Source organism: Sus scrofa, chromosome 3, assembly GCF_000003025.6.
Source record: "Sus scrofa isolate TJ Tabasco breed Duroc chromosome 3, Sscrofa11.1, whole genome shotgun sequence".
Lineage (NCBI taxonomy): Eukaryota > Metazoa > Chordata > Mammalia > Artiodactyla > Suidae > Sus > Sus scrofa.
In genome coordinates this window covers 39532707-39545640 of record NC_010445.4, presented here as the reverse complement: position 1 = coordinate 39545640, position 12934 = coordinate 39532707, and the positions used below count along the sequence as shown (strand labels likewise).

Here is a 12934-nt window from a genome sequence, read left to right as displayed (position 1 = left end):
GGGATGGGAGCGCCTGAAGGCAGCGCCGCGTGTGAAGGGAGGGGCCTGCCTCTGCTGACCTCTCGACAGCGACAAGCGTCCACTCCAGAGGACGATGGCCTGCTGCACAGAGTGCCCGCCAGGTGACAGGCTCGGTGACCCGAGTCGTGGCTGAGACCTCACAGTCAAGAAGCACAAGGCACGGAGTTCCCGTCGTGGCGCAGTGGTTAACGAATCCGACTAGGAACCTTGAGGTTGCGGGTTCGATCCCTGGCCTCACTCCGTGGGTTAAGGATCCGGCGTTACCGTGAGCTGTGGTGTGGGTCGCAGACGTGGCTCGGATCCGGCGTTGCTGTGGCTCTGGCGTAGGCTAGCAGCTACAGCTCCAATTCGACCCCTAGCCTGGGAACCTCCATGTGCCACGGGTGCTGCCCAAGAAAAGGCAAAAAGACAAAAAAAAAAAAAAAAAAAAAAACAGAAGTACAAGGCAGCTCCCCTGGCAGTTGAGTGGGTTAAGGATCCGACCTTGTCACTGCTGTGGCACAGGTTCAGTCCCTGGCCCTGGAACTTCCGAATGCCATGTGTGCGGCCAAGAAAAAAATTGCAAGCATCCCTGTCACATGCAAAACTCAGTGTCAAAACAGTCACGTTCATGGTGTTCCCGTCATGGCACAGCAGAAACAAATCTGACTGGGAACCCCAAGGTTGCGGGTTTGATCCCTGGACTCGCTCAGTGGATTAGGGATCTGGTGGTGCTGTCTGGGAACCTCCTTGTGCTGCAGGTGCAGCCCTAAAAAAGCAAAGAAAAAAAAAAAGTCACGTTCATTGAAACGAAGAGTGTTCTATTTGGACTTTCATAGACGCCCCTGTCAATGACCTTCCTGCCCCTCGCATTAGCGGGGGAGCACAGGGAGGGTGGACACACGGCCTCTCTGCCCTGCCCGGCGCACACCCGCCTTGGGTTCCTCCCGTGCCGCGTGCGCGCTCCTGGGAAGGGCTCCTTCCATCTTGCCTTCTGATCCTCTTCCCCTCAGTGACCACCAGACAGCGCTCCTGCTGCCCCCGCTTCCTTCGCGGCGGCCTCCCAGGGCCTGCGCTCCCACCAGCACCGTCAGACGCCCGGCCCAGGTTCCAGAATCTCAGGAGCAGAGGCTTGGCCCAGCCCCCGGCTCTCTGACGCCAGCTGTTTCAGTTCCTCTTCGGAACCTGGAGCCTCTGCCTCTGGGCCATTTCCCATCCGTCAGAGGGCTGCAGGCCCTTCCCCTGAGGCCTCTGGGGACACCACTGTTGGCCATCGTCCCGTCCCTCCCCTGTGGGCCTAAGAGCAGGAGCCTCATGTGATCCTGTCTGTGCCGGTGTCCACTGGGCCGTTCTGGACAGGAGGTGGCCGTGCCCAGTCTCGTGTGGCAACGTGCGCTGGGGATGACCCAGTGTCACCTGCAGTAACTTCTTACTGTAAGTGGGTTTAGGGCCAACTTGTGGTTGCCATGAAGACACTGACACAGGCCAAAATTGGGCAAGATGGGTCTCTGGGCGGGGGGGTCAGGATGGAGGCCTGCCTCTCTCAGGCAGGGTCTGCCCACAGCTCAACCAGGCGGGGCTCCTGCTCTCCTCCGGCCCACCCCCGACATGGGCCCCTTCTGGGGCCTGGGCTGTGGTAATTGTGTCCCGACCTGTGTTCCCCCCAGAGCCAGCCACAGAAGTGCTTTGTTTTATTGTCTTTTTTAACATTAAAAAGGTTAAATGCAAATGCAGCCATTCGGTGGCACTCAGTGCCTCCGCAGTGCTGTGGGAGCACCTCTTCTACTGAGTTCCCAAAGGAAACTCATTTAATACTTGCTCTGCATTCCCCACCGTCTCCCGGTTGTTGTTACTTTGTCTTTTTACGGCCGCACCTGTGGCATATGGAAGTTCCCAGGCGAGGGATCTCATGGGAGCTGTAGCTGCCAGCCGCAGTCACAGCCACAGCCACGTCAGATCCAAGCCGTGTCTGTGACCCGCACCACAGCTGACAGCAATGCCAGATCCCCAACCCACTGAATGAAGCTAGGGATGGAAGCCACAACCTCATGGCTACTCGTCAGGTTCTTAACCCGATGAACCACAACGGGAACTCCCCGCCTCCCAGTTTTTTAAAAGGCAAAGCGTGTACCTGGCAGAAGATCAGTGTGGCACAGGAATATCCCCAGGGGGCAGCCTCCTTCCCAGGTAGGTCCCAGCCCGACGTGGGCTGCAGGATCCGTGCGCCCTCCCATCCTACGGCCTGTCACTTGACCACGTCTCAGGGGTCATCCACCTGCTTCCGTCTCATCGGCAGCTGCCCAGATTTCTGTGTTTGGACGGTCTGTAATTTAAGCACAAACAGGAGAGAGGAGAGATCCTGTCTCCCCTGCACAAACCCTCTGCATCTTGCAGGACCTCATTTAGCCATCACTCCTGGGGGCCGTCAGAGCCCCCCCAGCCCATCCCTCTCGGTACCACCTCTATAGCTGGTGACCCCTTTCTGGTTTGCTGTTGGGACCTCACTATCTTTGCGTCCAGCACCCCCGGGGGAGGGCGGGAGCTCTCTCCTTCAATCCTGGATCCTCAGAGCCTCGCTCAGTGCCTGCACACAGCAGAAGCTCAGTAAGCGCCAGACAAGTGACTTAGGATTGAAGGCTGAGCGCCTTCAGGGTGCTGAGCATAGACCAGGGCAGAGGGTGCCCGCGAGGGCACCCAGGTCTGAGGATGCATCCAGCACCCTTTCTGAGCACCTGCTCCAGGGCCAGGCCGGCCCGGTTTACAGTAAACGGTTAGGATTCCCCTTCCTTCCTCTGTGTGGCCCCGCAAGTGAGCCCCACACTGCCCCCTGGCGGTTAGGGCCGGCCCCTGGGCTCCCTGCCGGCGGCCAGTCGGCCTCGGGTAGGGTTTTCAAAAAATCCATCAGGCCCTGTTGTATCAGCCCCTCAAGGTCTGGGTCAGTGAGGGGGCCTCTCGTCTCTGGAATCACCTGAGTCTTCCACCTCCTGCCTCTCTTGGGCCAACATGAGAATGCAGGGTTCCCCTGCGGGGCTGGCTGCCCCCATCTGTGCTCCTGGAGCCTCCGTCCCCCAGTGTCCTGCCTGTGCCATGCTCTATTTACCTATAGGACATTTTTTTACTAAAAAGAAACCTGAGGAGTTCCCACTGTGGCTCAGCAGTTAATGAGCCCGACTAGCATCCAGAGGATGTGGGTTCAATCCCTGGCCTCGCTCAGTGGGTTAAGGATCCGGTGTTGCCGTGAGCTGAGGTGTAGGTCGTAGATGTGGCTCAGATCCAGCGTTGCTGTGGCTGTGGTATAGGCTGGCAGCTGTAGCTCTGATTAGACCCCTAGCCTGGGAACCGCCATATGCTGTGGGTGTGGCCCTAAAAAGACAAAAATAAAAATAAACCTGAATCATTTTGTAAGCCCTAATTTTTATTTTTTATTTTATTTATTTTTTTGTGGCACCCACAGCATGTGGAATTTCCCAGGCCAGGGGTCAGACACACGCCACAGCAGTGACCCAAGCCACTGCAGTGACGGACAGATCCTTAACACCCTGAGCCGCAAGGGAACTCCTAGTGATTTTAATTACACAAAAATATAAAGCACCTCCCAGCCCTGCCTGGGCCGCACGTAGCTCTTATCCAGACAAGTCGAGAGAGCTGGGTGCCCACTCTCAGCGTCATACCCCCTGGGGTATCTTCATGACAGCCTGGAAGATTGGGACTGTCTGGGACTGCCCACTGGGAGCAAGCACCCTGCCTGGACTCGTCTGCAGTTGCGTGATGTTCTTGATAAGGCTGCCATGTCAGGAGGCAGGACAGCCTTCGTTCTTCTATAAATGGCTTCCTCTGGAGAAGTTCCTCTTTCCGATGATTTGAGGCTGTTTCTAATTTTGCTCCTGGTCTTTCTTCCAAGCCACCCCCTCCCTTCACCGAGGTCTCTGCAAAACGCCCTTGGATTTCCCTCTCCACCATCTTTCAGTGCAGACATGAAAACCCTTGGGGGAGTTCCCTTCGTGGCGCAGCGGAAACGAATCCAGCTAGGAACCACAAGGTTGCGGGTTCAAGCCCTGGTCTCACTCTGGGTAAGGATCTGGCAACAGCAATAGCTCTGATTCGACCCCTAGCCTGGCAACCTCCATATGCCCAGGTGTGGCCCTAAAAAGACAAACAAAAAACAAAAAACAAAAAACACAACCCTCGGGGACATCAGGGTCCCCCCTGCACCTCTCTACTTCCCCCCACAGCCCTTCCTTTATTCCTAGAAGTCCCCACCTTCACAATGACAGGCCAGGGGCTCGTGACAGTGAGAGTCCAAGCCAGGAGGTGCCTAGCTGTGAGGGAGAAGGCAGAGGTGTGTGTCCCTGGCCATTCCCTTCCATATCTCTGGTGCCGGGAGGCCCCAAGAAAGATGACCTGGGTCCCTCCTGACCCTGTCACTGGTCACCAGACACTCCCTGAGCGCTCATGCAGGAAGTAGGAGGGGTGTTGCAACTCATGGGCCCGTCTCCTTGTCCACAAAGTGAGGGTAGGGGTGGCGTCTTCCCCCAAGGCTCCCTCGAGGATTAACTAACACCCCCAAATGCTTAGGGGATGCTGAGGGCTCCACAACGGAAGTGGCTTGTCAGACGTACCCTTTAGGGTCGCGTGGCTACGGGGTGAAGCAGGCTGGGCAGGGGACCAGGTCAGAGGCTGTGAGAAGACGCAGGCCAGAAATGAAGCCCAGCCTGAGGGGTGGGGGCAGACCTGAGAGCCGGGAAGCCGCAGACGCACCGGGCCTGGTGGGTAATGACGAGGGAGCCGTGACTTGGAGGCTGCTGGTGCTAGCAGCTGGCTGGCTGGATGTGCCTTTGGCCGGAAATGGAAAGAACCCAGTGGAAGCTGGTCATGTGGGAGGAGGGGAGCTCAGGTTGAGACGTGCTGGTTTGAGCTGTCGGCGTCCCCACTGGAGACCCATGGTGACCTCTTACACCAGAACTCAGGGAGAAAGCCAGAGGATGGTGAGCCAAGCCCACCTGCCCTCTAAGCCTGCGGATGGAACTGTCCCCGACCTCCTGGGCTCTGGGGTCTGCGCTTTTGGTGGCGCCATATCCCGAGGTGGACTGTCCTGCGCCTCCGCTCCTTAGTCTGTGGCCTCCCTGGCCCCTCAGCCAGTGCAGCTCCCTGGTCTGGACTCTCCTGACCCTGGACCCTTAGTGCCTGGGAGTTATGGGGGCTGGGCCTGGCCTAGGCACTTGGGCATTTGCTCGCCCAGAGGGCTTCAGGTCTGGAAAGGTGCAGGTGATCACCCAGGGGCAGGGCCCAGCAGAGGGAGTCACGGAAACCTGGGACCTGCAGGGAAGCTGAGGAGGCCACTGCCCTTGCTCCTGTGACTCCAGGAAGGAACGAGGGCATCGGGGCACATGCAGGTGAACTTGGAGAGAGTGGCGGTGTGGTGTGGTGGACAGCAGGCCGTGGCAGCAGAGGGGGCCATTCAGAAAGCCTGAGCCACGTTCCTCGGTTTAGAGAAATGGCAGTCGCCATCCCCCTTGGCAAGGACAAGGAGCTGAGGACACTGAATGAAGATTCCTCTTTCCAGAAGTCAGAGTCAGGGCGAGGAAGACAAAGGCAGAGGGCGGCGTGGAGGGCTCTAGCAGAATGGTGACCTCCTCTCTTTTGGGACAGGACGGACACAGCCCTCCAAGGGCTGCACGTTTGGGGGCAGGGGCAGGGGCAGACCCAGACTCACCAAGAAGGGTCTGAAAGCGGGTCTGAGATTCCATCGGGAGGACCAGGCCGGCGGAGGTGACCCCACCACCCACATGGAGAAGGCTGATGACAGCTACCACCTGGGTCACTGGCGGAGAGTGCTTCTGTGTCGGAACAAGGGCTTGGAGCTCAAGGGAGACCCAGGACCAGATGGCAGCCACCCAGGGTGCCTGAAATGGAGGGAACAAAGGGCAAAGGGATCCAGAACTGGTGGGTAGAGATAAGGCAGCTAGTTGGGGTGCCAGGAGGGCCACATGGGATCATCCGGGCAGTGCCAGTCCCAGGCCAGGCTGCCTGCTGGGCTGAGAGGAAACCTTTTACTGCTGCCCCAGAAATAAGGGCAACCCTGCATGTGCGGGACTTGTGTGGGACAGGCAGAACAAGGACCCAAGATGTAGAAATTTGGGGAAGACTTCTCAGGTCGCAACACCGACAGGGCGCCAAACCAGTCATGCCTACATTTTGAAGGGCAGAGACAACCCCGCTCCTCAGCTGCAGTCTGGGTCCTTGATACAAAAGAGGGAACAGAGGCGGGTAAAGGGGCTCCTTGTCTATGGAAGCCAGGGTAGCAATCACCGATTGCCAGGTTGGGGACTGGTAGGTCTGGAGCAGACGGAGGACGGCGTCTAAGGGTTGGGGAGACCCGAACCGGGAACACAGGAAGGCTCGGGCCAGAGACCAACCAGACAGCAGGGTGGCAGAGGCTTCCCTGGGGGCTGCCGAAGAGGCCGGCGCCCGGTTCACAGGATTTGGCTCCGCCTGCTCGGACCCTCGGATCGCCCCAGGAGGTATGAGCACGTGCGAGGTAGACCGCAGTCTTGGGTTTCTGGGGGCTGGGCCGAGAGAACGCCGTGGCCGGGCTCCACACAGAGAACGCAAAGAAAAGCTTCGGTCGGAACCGAATCCTGGATAGCGCAGCCGCAGAGGAGGCGGGGCACCACGAGCACCGCCCTATATGCTAACGAGGCGCGCCACTGTCCCGCCCCGGCCCAGGGACCGGACTGGCCCAACGCCGCGGGGTTCCAGAGGCCGACCTTGCCGGACAGCGCACCTGGGAAGGCCGAGGTAGGGCGGAGCGCTCGGGTCCGGGCCGGCGGGGTGACAGCACAGTGCGGGGGTGGCCAGCGGGCCTCTAGGGCGCCCCCCGGGCCATGACGCCCCCCCACCAGCGCGAAGTGGTACGGTCCGCAGGGGCGGGGCCCGAGTCATGTGACGCGGCAGCGGCCGCCATTTTGTTCTGCGGTGCTGGTATTTAGAGCGCAGCGGCTGACGGGCCGGATCCCCTTCGCAGCCGCTTCAGCGCTCGCTTCGCGCACCTCGCAGCCTGCCGCGCCCGGCCCGGCCTCGTCCCCGCCTCGACCTGCTGAGCTCGCCCCCTCCCCACCCGCAGACATGTCCGAGGCCAAGAGCGGCCCCGAGTACGCCGCCTTTTTCGCGGTCATGGGCGCCTCGGCCGCCATGGTCTTCAGCGGTGAGCGCCGTGGCAGGAGGGACCCGGGGGGTGGGGGCGCGCGAGGCTTGTGCCCGCTCCTCGCCCGGGGTTCGGCATGTGACGTCAGTGTGACGTAATTTCGAGCCGTTAGGGGGTCCCGGGCCTCACGTGACTGCGGGCGGGGGTCGGGGCCGCAGGGAGCCGTAAGGTGTCTGGAGCGCAGGGCGTGCGAGCTGGTTCCCAGTCCGGGTCCTAGGGTCTCCCGGGGTCCCGGGACCGCAGCCCGGCCAGCTGGCGGTATCGGTGCGGGGGTGGGGCGGCGGCGCCGCTGCCATCTTAGCCCCTGGAGAGGCGGGGGCAAGGCTGGGGTGGGGGCGCGCGGTCCTGCGCCTGCTCTGCACCCGCTCCCCCGCCCCAAATCCTGCGGGCAGGTGTGACATCACACCTAGTAGAGCTCCCCCGACGCGGAGCCGACCCCCCGTCCGTGGGCGGTGGGGGATCCAGCCCTGGCATTCCCCGCCAAGTGCACAGCCCTCGCCCTGTGGAGGCCTGCTCCCCGCCCCCCCGCCTCCCGGCAGGGGTCAGGTGGGTCTGCACCCAGGCTGGTGCTTCCGGTTAGGGCATGTCGGTGTTTCCCAATACTGAAGGCTGCGTGGGTTGGTTGGTTAGGGAAGCCTGGCTGAGGGGTTGGTCTTAAGAGCCGGCAGAGACCTGGGAGTGGGAGTGGAATTGGGGGCTGTGGGGGGCGGGGGTCATACAGGCAGAGGGGGCATCACGGATGTCTGGGGGGCAGGCCAGTGCCAGCACTGTGCGTGTGTGTGGACACTCGTCTGAGTGGGCGAGGTGGCGTGGAGCCTCAGCGTTGAGGGGATTGGGTCGTTTCCAGAGAAGGAACTGCTCAGGCCCGAATGAATGAATGACCTTTCTCCCCTTCCCTGAGGCCTGGAACTGGGAGGGGCTGCCTTCGGAATGCTGAGGGGCCTTCCAGGCTTCTTGATGGTCCCCTGGTTTTGAAGCCGAGTCTTCGCAGTCCTGGGGGTGTCAGATTCTGTGCAAATTGGCCAGTGTGGGAGAAGGGCACTGGGCCAGGCAGAAATGTGGGACCCAGGGAGTCGAGTCCTGACCCAGCTCCGGCCCCCGAGGACTGGTCTGGCCTGGTCTGGTCGAGGCCTCCTCGGGTAGGTCTGGTTTTGGGCTTTGATGACTCGCCCTGCCCCACCCTATGTGGTGGACTGCGGAGGCTCCCTGTGCAGGTATGTGGCGGGATTGAACTCCAAACAGCTCTGCTGACTATAAACACTGGTGGGGTGGGGGCTTGGGGGCCTCCCTCTGCCCAGACCTGCCTGCCTGTCACAAGCTGCTGAGTGAGCCATGCCCTTCCCGTCATGTGCGAATAAGGGGTCATTTGTGGTGGGAGCCCTGTCCGTACTTCCCCTTCCCCCGGGGCGACGCCCACTCTTTCCACATCCTCAGGAGCTGCCTGCCCTCCAGGCTGTCCAGCAGCCAGCCCTGTCCCCTTTTCCTCCAGCCTTTTCTGCTCTTTGCATCCACACAGCACCCGGGGATTGTCCTTTGCCTGGTGTCTGCCAGTCACCATTCCACAAATCTTCACTGAGTTCCAACTCTGTGCCAGGCACTGGGGACCGTGAGTGAACAAAAAAAGATCCCTGCCCACATGGAACTTGAATTCTGGCCGAGGTTGCCCTCGAACCCCTTTACCTGTGTTCGGCTCCTGGCCTCACTCCAGTCACCGGGGGCCTCTCTTCCTCACCTTTTAGAACTTACTTGGTACTTCTGAACGGGGCGTGACCAGCAGGTGTTAGGTCTGCCTGCCCCGTGCTCCTGGGAGTTAGGGCTGCCTGCTCTTGTTGGCTTGTGTGCAGCTTCACTGCTGTTCCCCTCCCCATGCGGGGCTTGACCTGGCCCCAGGGGAGCCAACGAGTCACTCAGCCAATTGGGTCAACTTCTGCCTCCGTTTCTTGCTCCAAAGGCTTGTCTTCATCTCAAGAACGGTTCTCAGGCCTCAGGTGTTGCTGCCAGGGCGCCTGCGCACTGCCTGCTGCTCCGGGCCCAGATCCTCCGTGGCCTGCCCAGCACTCGGCTGAATGAGATCCACTCACCCTGGGGCCTGCCAGTGCTGTCTCCCATCCCAGCTTCCCCTTTTTTTTTGTAACTTATGGCTGAAGTCCCTTGGAGTCTTTCCTCCTCACGCCTTCCATGAAGCTGTCAGCTGCTCCTTTTCCGTATTTTCTGTGACTTCCTACCAGCGAGTCTCCGGTGTTACAGGGCTGTGTTCTAGGAACAGCCTCCTGAAGCCCCTTTCTGTGCCCTGCTCCGTCTGGAGCCCCTTTGGGCTTGGCCCTGGGCGCCCTCCTGATGGTCGTCCTGGTTTCTTCCCTTGGTTCCCCTTGTTCCCGCCCATCCAGCCACATGCTCTCCTCACCGCCGGACTTCAGCCCGTCCCTGCCTTGCAGGGCTCGCTGCCTGGGATGCTGACCTCCTGCAGCTGTCTCTCACCCCAGGCCACCTGTCACCCGTGCCCTCTGCCTTGAGTAGGGAGCCCTGGCATTGGCCTGGTATGGAGTCTGCAGTCAGAGGCCCAGAACAGGAGCCTGAGGAGTTCTTGTTGTGGCTCAGTGGTAATGAACCAGACTAGTGTCCACGAGGATGCGGGTTCCATCCCTGGCCTTGCTCAGTGGGTTAAGGATCCAGTGTTGTCGTGAGCTGTGGTGTAGCTCACAGACTCGGCTTGGATTTGGCGTTGCTGTGGCTGTGGTGGAGAACTCCAATTCAACCCCCAACCTGGAAACTTCCATATGCCACACATGCGGCCCTAACAAGCCAAAAAATTAAATGCAAATAAAACCAACAAAAAGCCCCAGCAACCTACACTGTTGCTCCAGGAAAGGCTTTGTGAAGATAAGATGAACCCTGAAGGCTGGGTGTCTGGGCGCTTCAGGGGTGGCATGGAAGAGAGGCAGTGCAGGCCCCTCTGCCCCCATCCCTGCCTCCTTTCTCCCTCTAGTTTCTCCTTATTTGGTGCCACCTTGGTTGGTGTCTCTGTGGCCTGGAATCCTTGCCCCGTCGTTCTGTGACCACCTGCTCACTGCCACTCCTGCATTCAGCCCTCACCTCCCTTCCGAAGCACTTGCCCAGACCTCCCCAGTCTCCTGGGACCTATTTGCTGTGTGTGGAGGGGCTGCATCTGCCTCTTCACCAGGCGTAGGGCCCCAGGAAGGCACAGCCTCCTGACCTCACCCTGCTTTGTGATGGGCACAGAATAGTCATCTTTTGCAGCCCAAATAGGTGAGTAGAAGATGCAGCGGAATGACTGGGATTGTTCTGGCCCCTGCCACCTCTGACCCACATCAGCGTCTGCACAGGCAGCACAGTGGGGCCCTGGAGGGTAGGCAACAGGAGTGGGAAAAGCCCCCATGTTCCCTGTGGCTCTGTGTTGTGCTCGCAGTTGTCTTTGTAGACTTGGAGATAAGCCAGGAGAAGGGGGGCTTTCAGGAAGGCTGCCCACCCTGGAAAGAGGGAGGAGGGACAGTGGCAGAGAAGATGGATTCCTAGATGCCAAGTCCCCCACTCCCTTATTGGGGCCTTAGCAGAAGCTGTCCGGGCCTCGTGTTGCCTGGGTGACGGCCCCCAGCCCCTTGTCTTTCCTGTGCCCAGTTTTTTTCTTTTCTTTTCTTTTTTTTTTTTTTTTTTTTTTGATCTTTTTGCCATTTCTTGGGCCGCTCCCGCAGCATATGAAGGTTCCCAGGCTAGGAGTCGAAAAGAAGCCATAGCCGCCAGCCTACACCAGAGCCACAGCAACTCGGGATCTGAGCCGCATCTGCAAGCTACACCACAGCTCGCAGCAACACTGGATCCTTAACCCACTGAGCAAGGCCAGGGATCGAAACTGCAACCCCATTGTTCCCAGTCGGATTCGGTAACCACTGAGCCACAACGGGAACTCCGTCCTGTGCCCTATTCTTTTGGGCTCGTCCTTTCTCCAAACTCAAGGGTCCCAGCCTACTGTGTGGTTGAGGGTGCCGAGAGCGCCTTTCCTGGCAGAGTGCTCAGCCTGTGGCTGTGCACATGAGCCCTCAGGGCGGGCGGTGGTGGGCAGAGTGGGGAGGTGGCGAGGCTCTGGCCTGAGAGGGCAAGAACGGCCAGCCCAGCTCCCCCAAGCCTGTGTGGCAGTGGCTCTTCCACTGGGTGTGGGAGTGTCACCCACTGGACTGGTGGCCTGACCCTGGCCCAACATCTGGGCTCTTGGAGATACTCAGCTCATGCTTTCCAGGCCTTTCCTAATGTGGGAAAGTGCATGAGACAAAAGGTGCCTGGAATCTGTCAGGCTTCTGGGGCCCAGCTGTCTGGTTCCCCCTGTGACGGGGCTCCCGTACCTGTTAAGCTCCACCTTTTAGGGTGCAGGCAGCTGTGCCAGGGCTTCCTGGGAACATGGGACCTGGGTAGCAGGAGTGGGGCGTGCTGCTGAGCATGGGTTGTGTTTCCCAGGGGAGCTGGAGCCCGGACTGGCCTGACAGCCTTGGCCTCTGGAGAAGGAGCCCAGGCTGCACGGGGCCCCTTGAGGGCCCAGCCATCACCCCGCTCCACCTGTTCCTGGCTGGCTGGCACTTTCATCTTTGCCTTTGTGGGGGATTTTGTGTGGCCCTCAGGTATGCCCAAGGGTACTCCAGGGTCCTGGTCCAGGTGCCCTGGGCTGACCTTACCTTCCCCCCTCAGCCCTGGGTGCCGCCTATGGGACGGCCAAGAGCGGCACTGGCATCGCAGCCATGTCTGTCATGCGGCCAGAGCTGATCATGAAGTCCATCATCCCCGTGGTCATGGCAGGCATCATCGCCATCTATGGCCTGGTGGTGGCAGTCCTCATCGCCAACTCCCTGACTGAAGGCATCAGTCTCTACAAGTGAGTGCCGGCCGGGGGCTGAGAGGGCGCCTCGGGTGGGTGGGTGGGTGGGTGGCTGGTGGTCCAGGCCCGCCGCCCCCCTGGCTGCTGCCTGACACCCACCTCACGTCCTTTCTCTCCCCCAGGAGTTTCCTTCAGCTGGGCGCTGGCCTGAGTGTGGGCCTGAGCGGGCTGGCAGCCGGCTTTGCCATCGGCATTGTGGGCGATGCAGGCGTGCGGGGCACTGCCCAGCAGCCCCGGCTCTTCGTGGGCATGATCCTCATCCTCATCTTCGCGGAAGTGCTCGGCCTCTACGGTCTCATCGTTGCCCTCATCCTCTCCACAAAGTAGCCCCTCCGGGCCCACCAGACACAGAATAGGATGTAAAGACCACCCCTCCTCATTCCAGAACGAACAGCCTGACACACACGCACGGGGCCTCCGCCCCCCTGTAGTTGGTCTTGTAAATGCGCAGTGTCCTAGTGCCCATCGTCTGTTGCCCCAGCCTTGCCCCTGCCAGCCCCGTGCCGTGGACGTCCGGGCCACCACTCACCCATCCAGGCCCCCGACCAGTGAGGATGCAGGCCTCCGGCCGCGCCCACCCCTAGAGTGCTCTGTGTATAAGGATGAATTAGAGGTGTCACTTTCTCTTCACTGGATGTTTATTTATAAAGTTTTGACCCGTTCATTCGTCTGTGGAGCAGCCCTCGTCTCCCAACTATATAGTCATCCCAGGTACACTGTTGCGTCGCGAGGTTACCATTTGCCCTGAGACTCGTGGGATGGAACCACCCTCCTGCCGCCCGGCTGCTCGGGGCCCACCGGGCCCTGGCGCTGAACTGTGTCCAATAAAGTTCTCGGATGTGACTGGA

The 12934-nt window shown here is 60.2% G+C and overlaps 1 protein-coding gene across 1 annotated transcript; it reads left to right on the top strand.

Moving 5' to 3' along the window:
• Positions 6937 to 12934, top strand: ATP6V0C (ATPase H+ transporting V0 subunit c). Its single transcript, XM_003124744.4, has 3 exons — positions 6937 to 7204; positions 11900 to 12083; positions 12209 to 12934. Exons 1-3 carry the CDS (start codon positions 7126 to 7128, stop codon positions 12411 to 12413), a joined length of 468 nt encoding a protein of 155 aa, XP_003124792.1. The 5' UTR covers positions 6937 to 7125; the 3' UTR covers positions 12414 to 12934.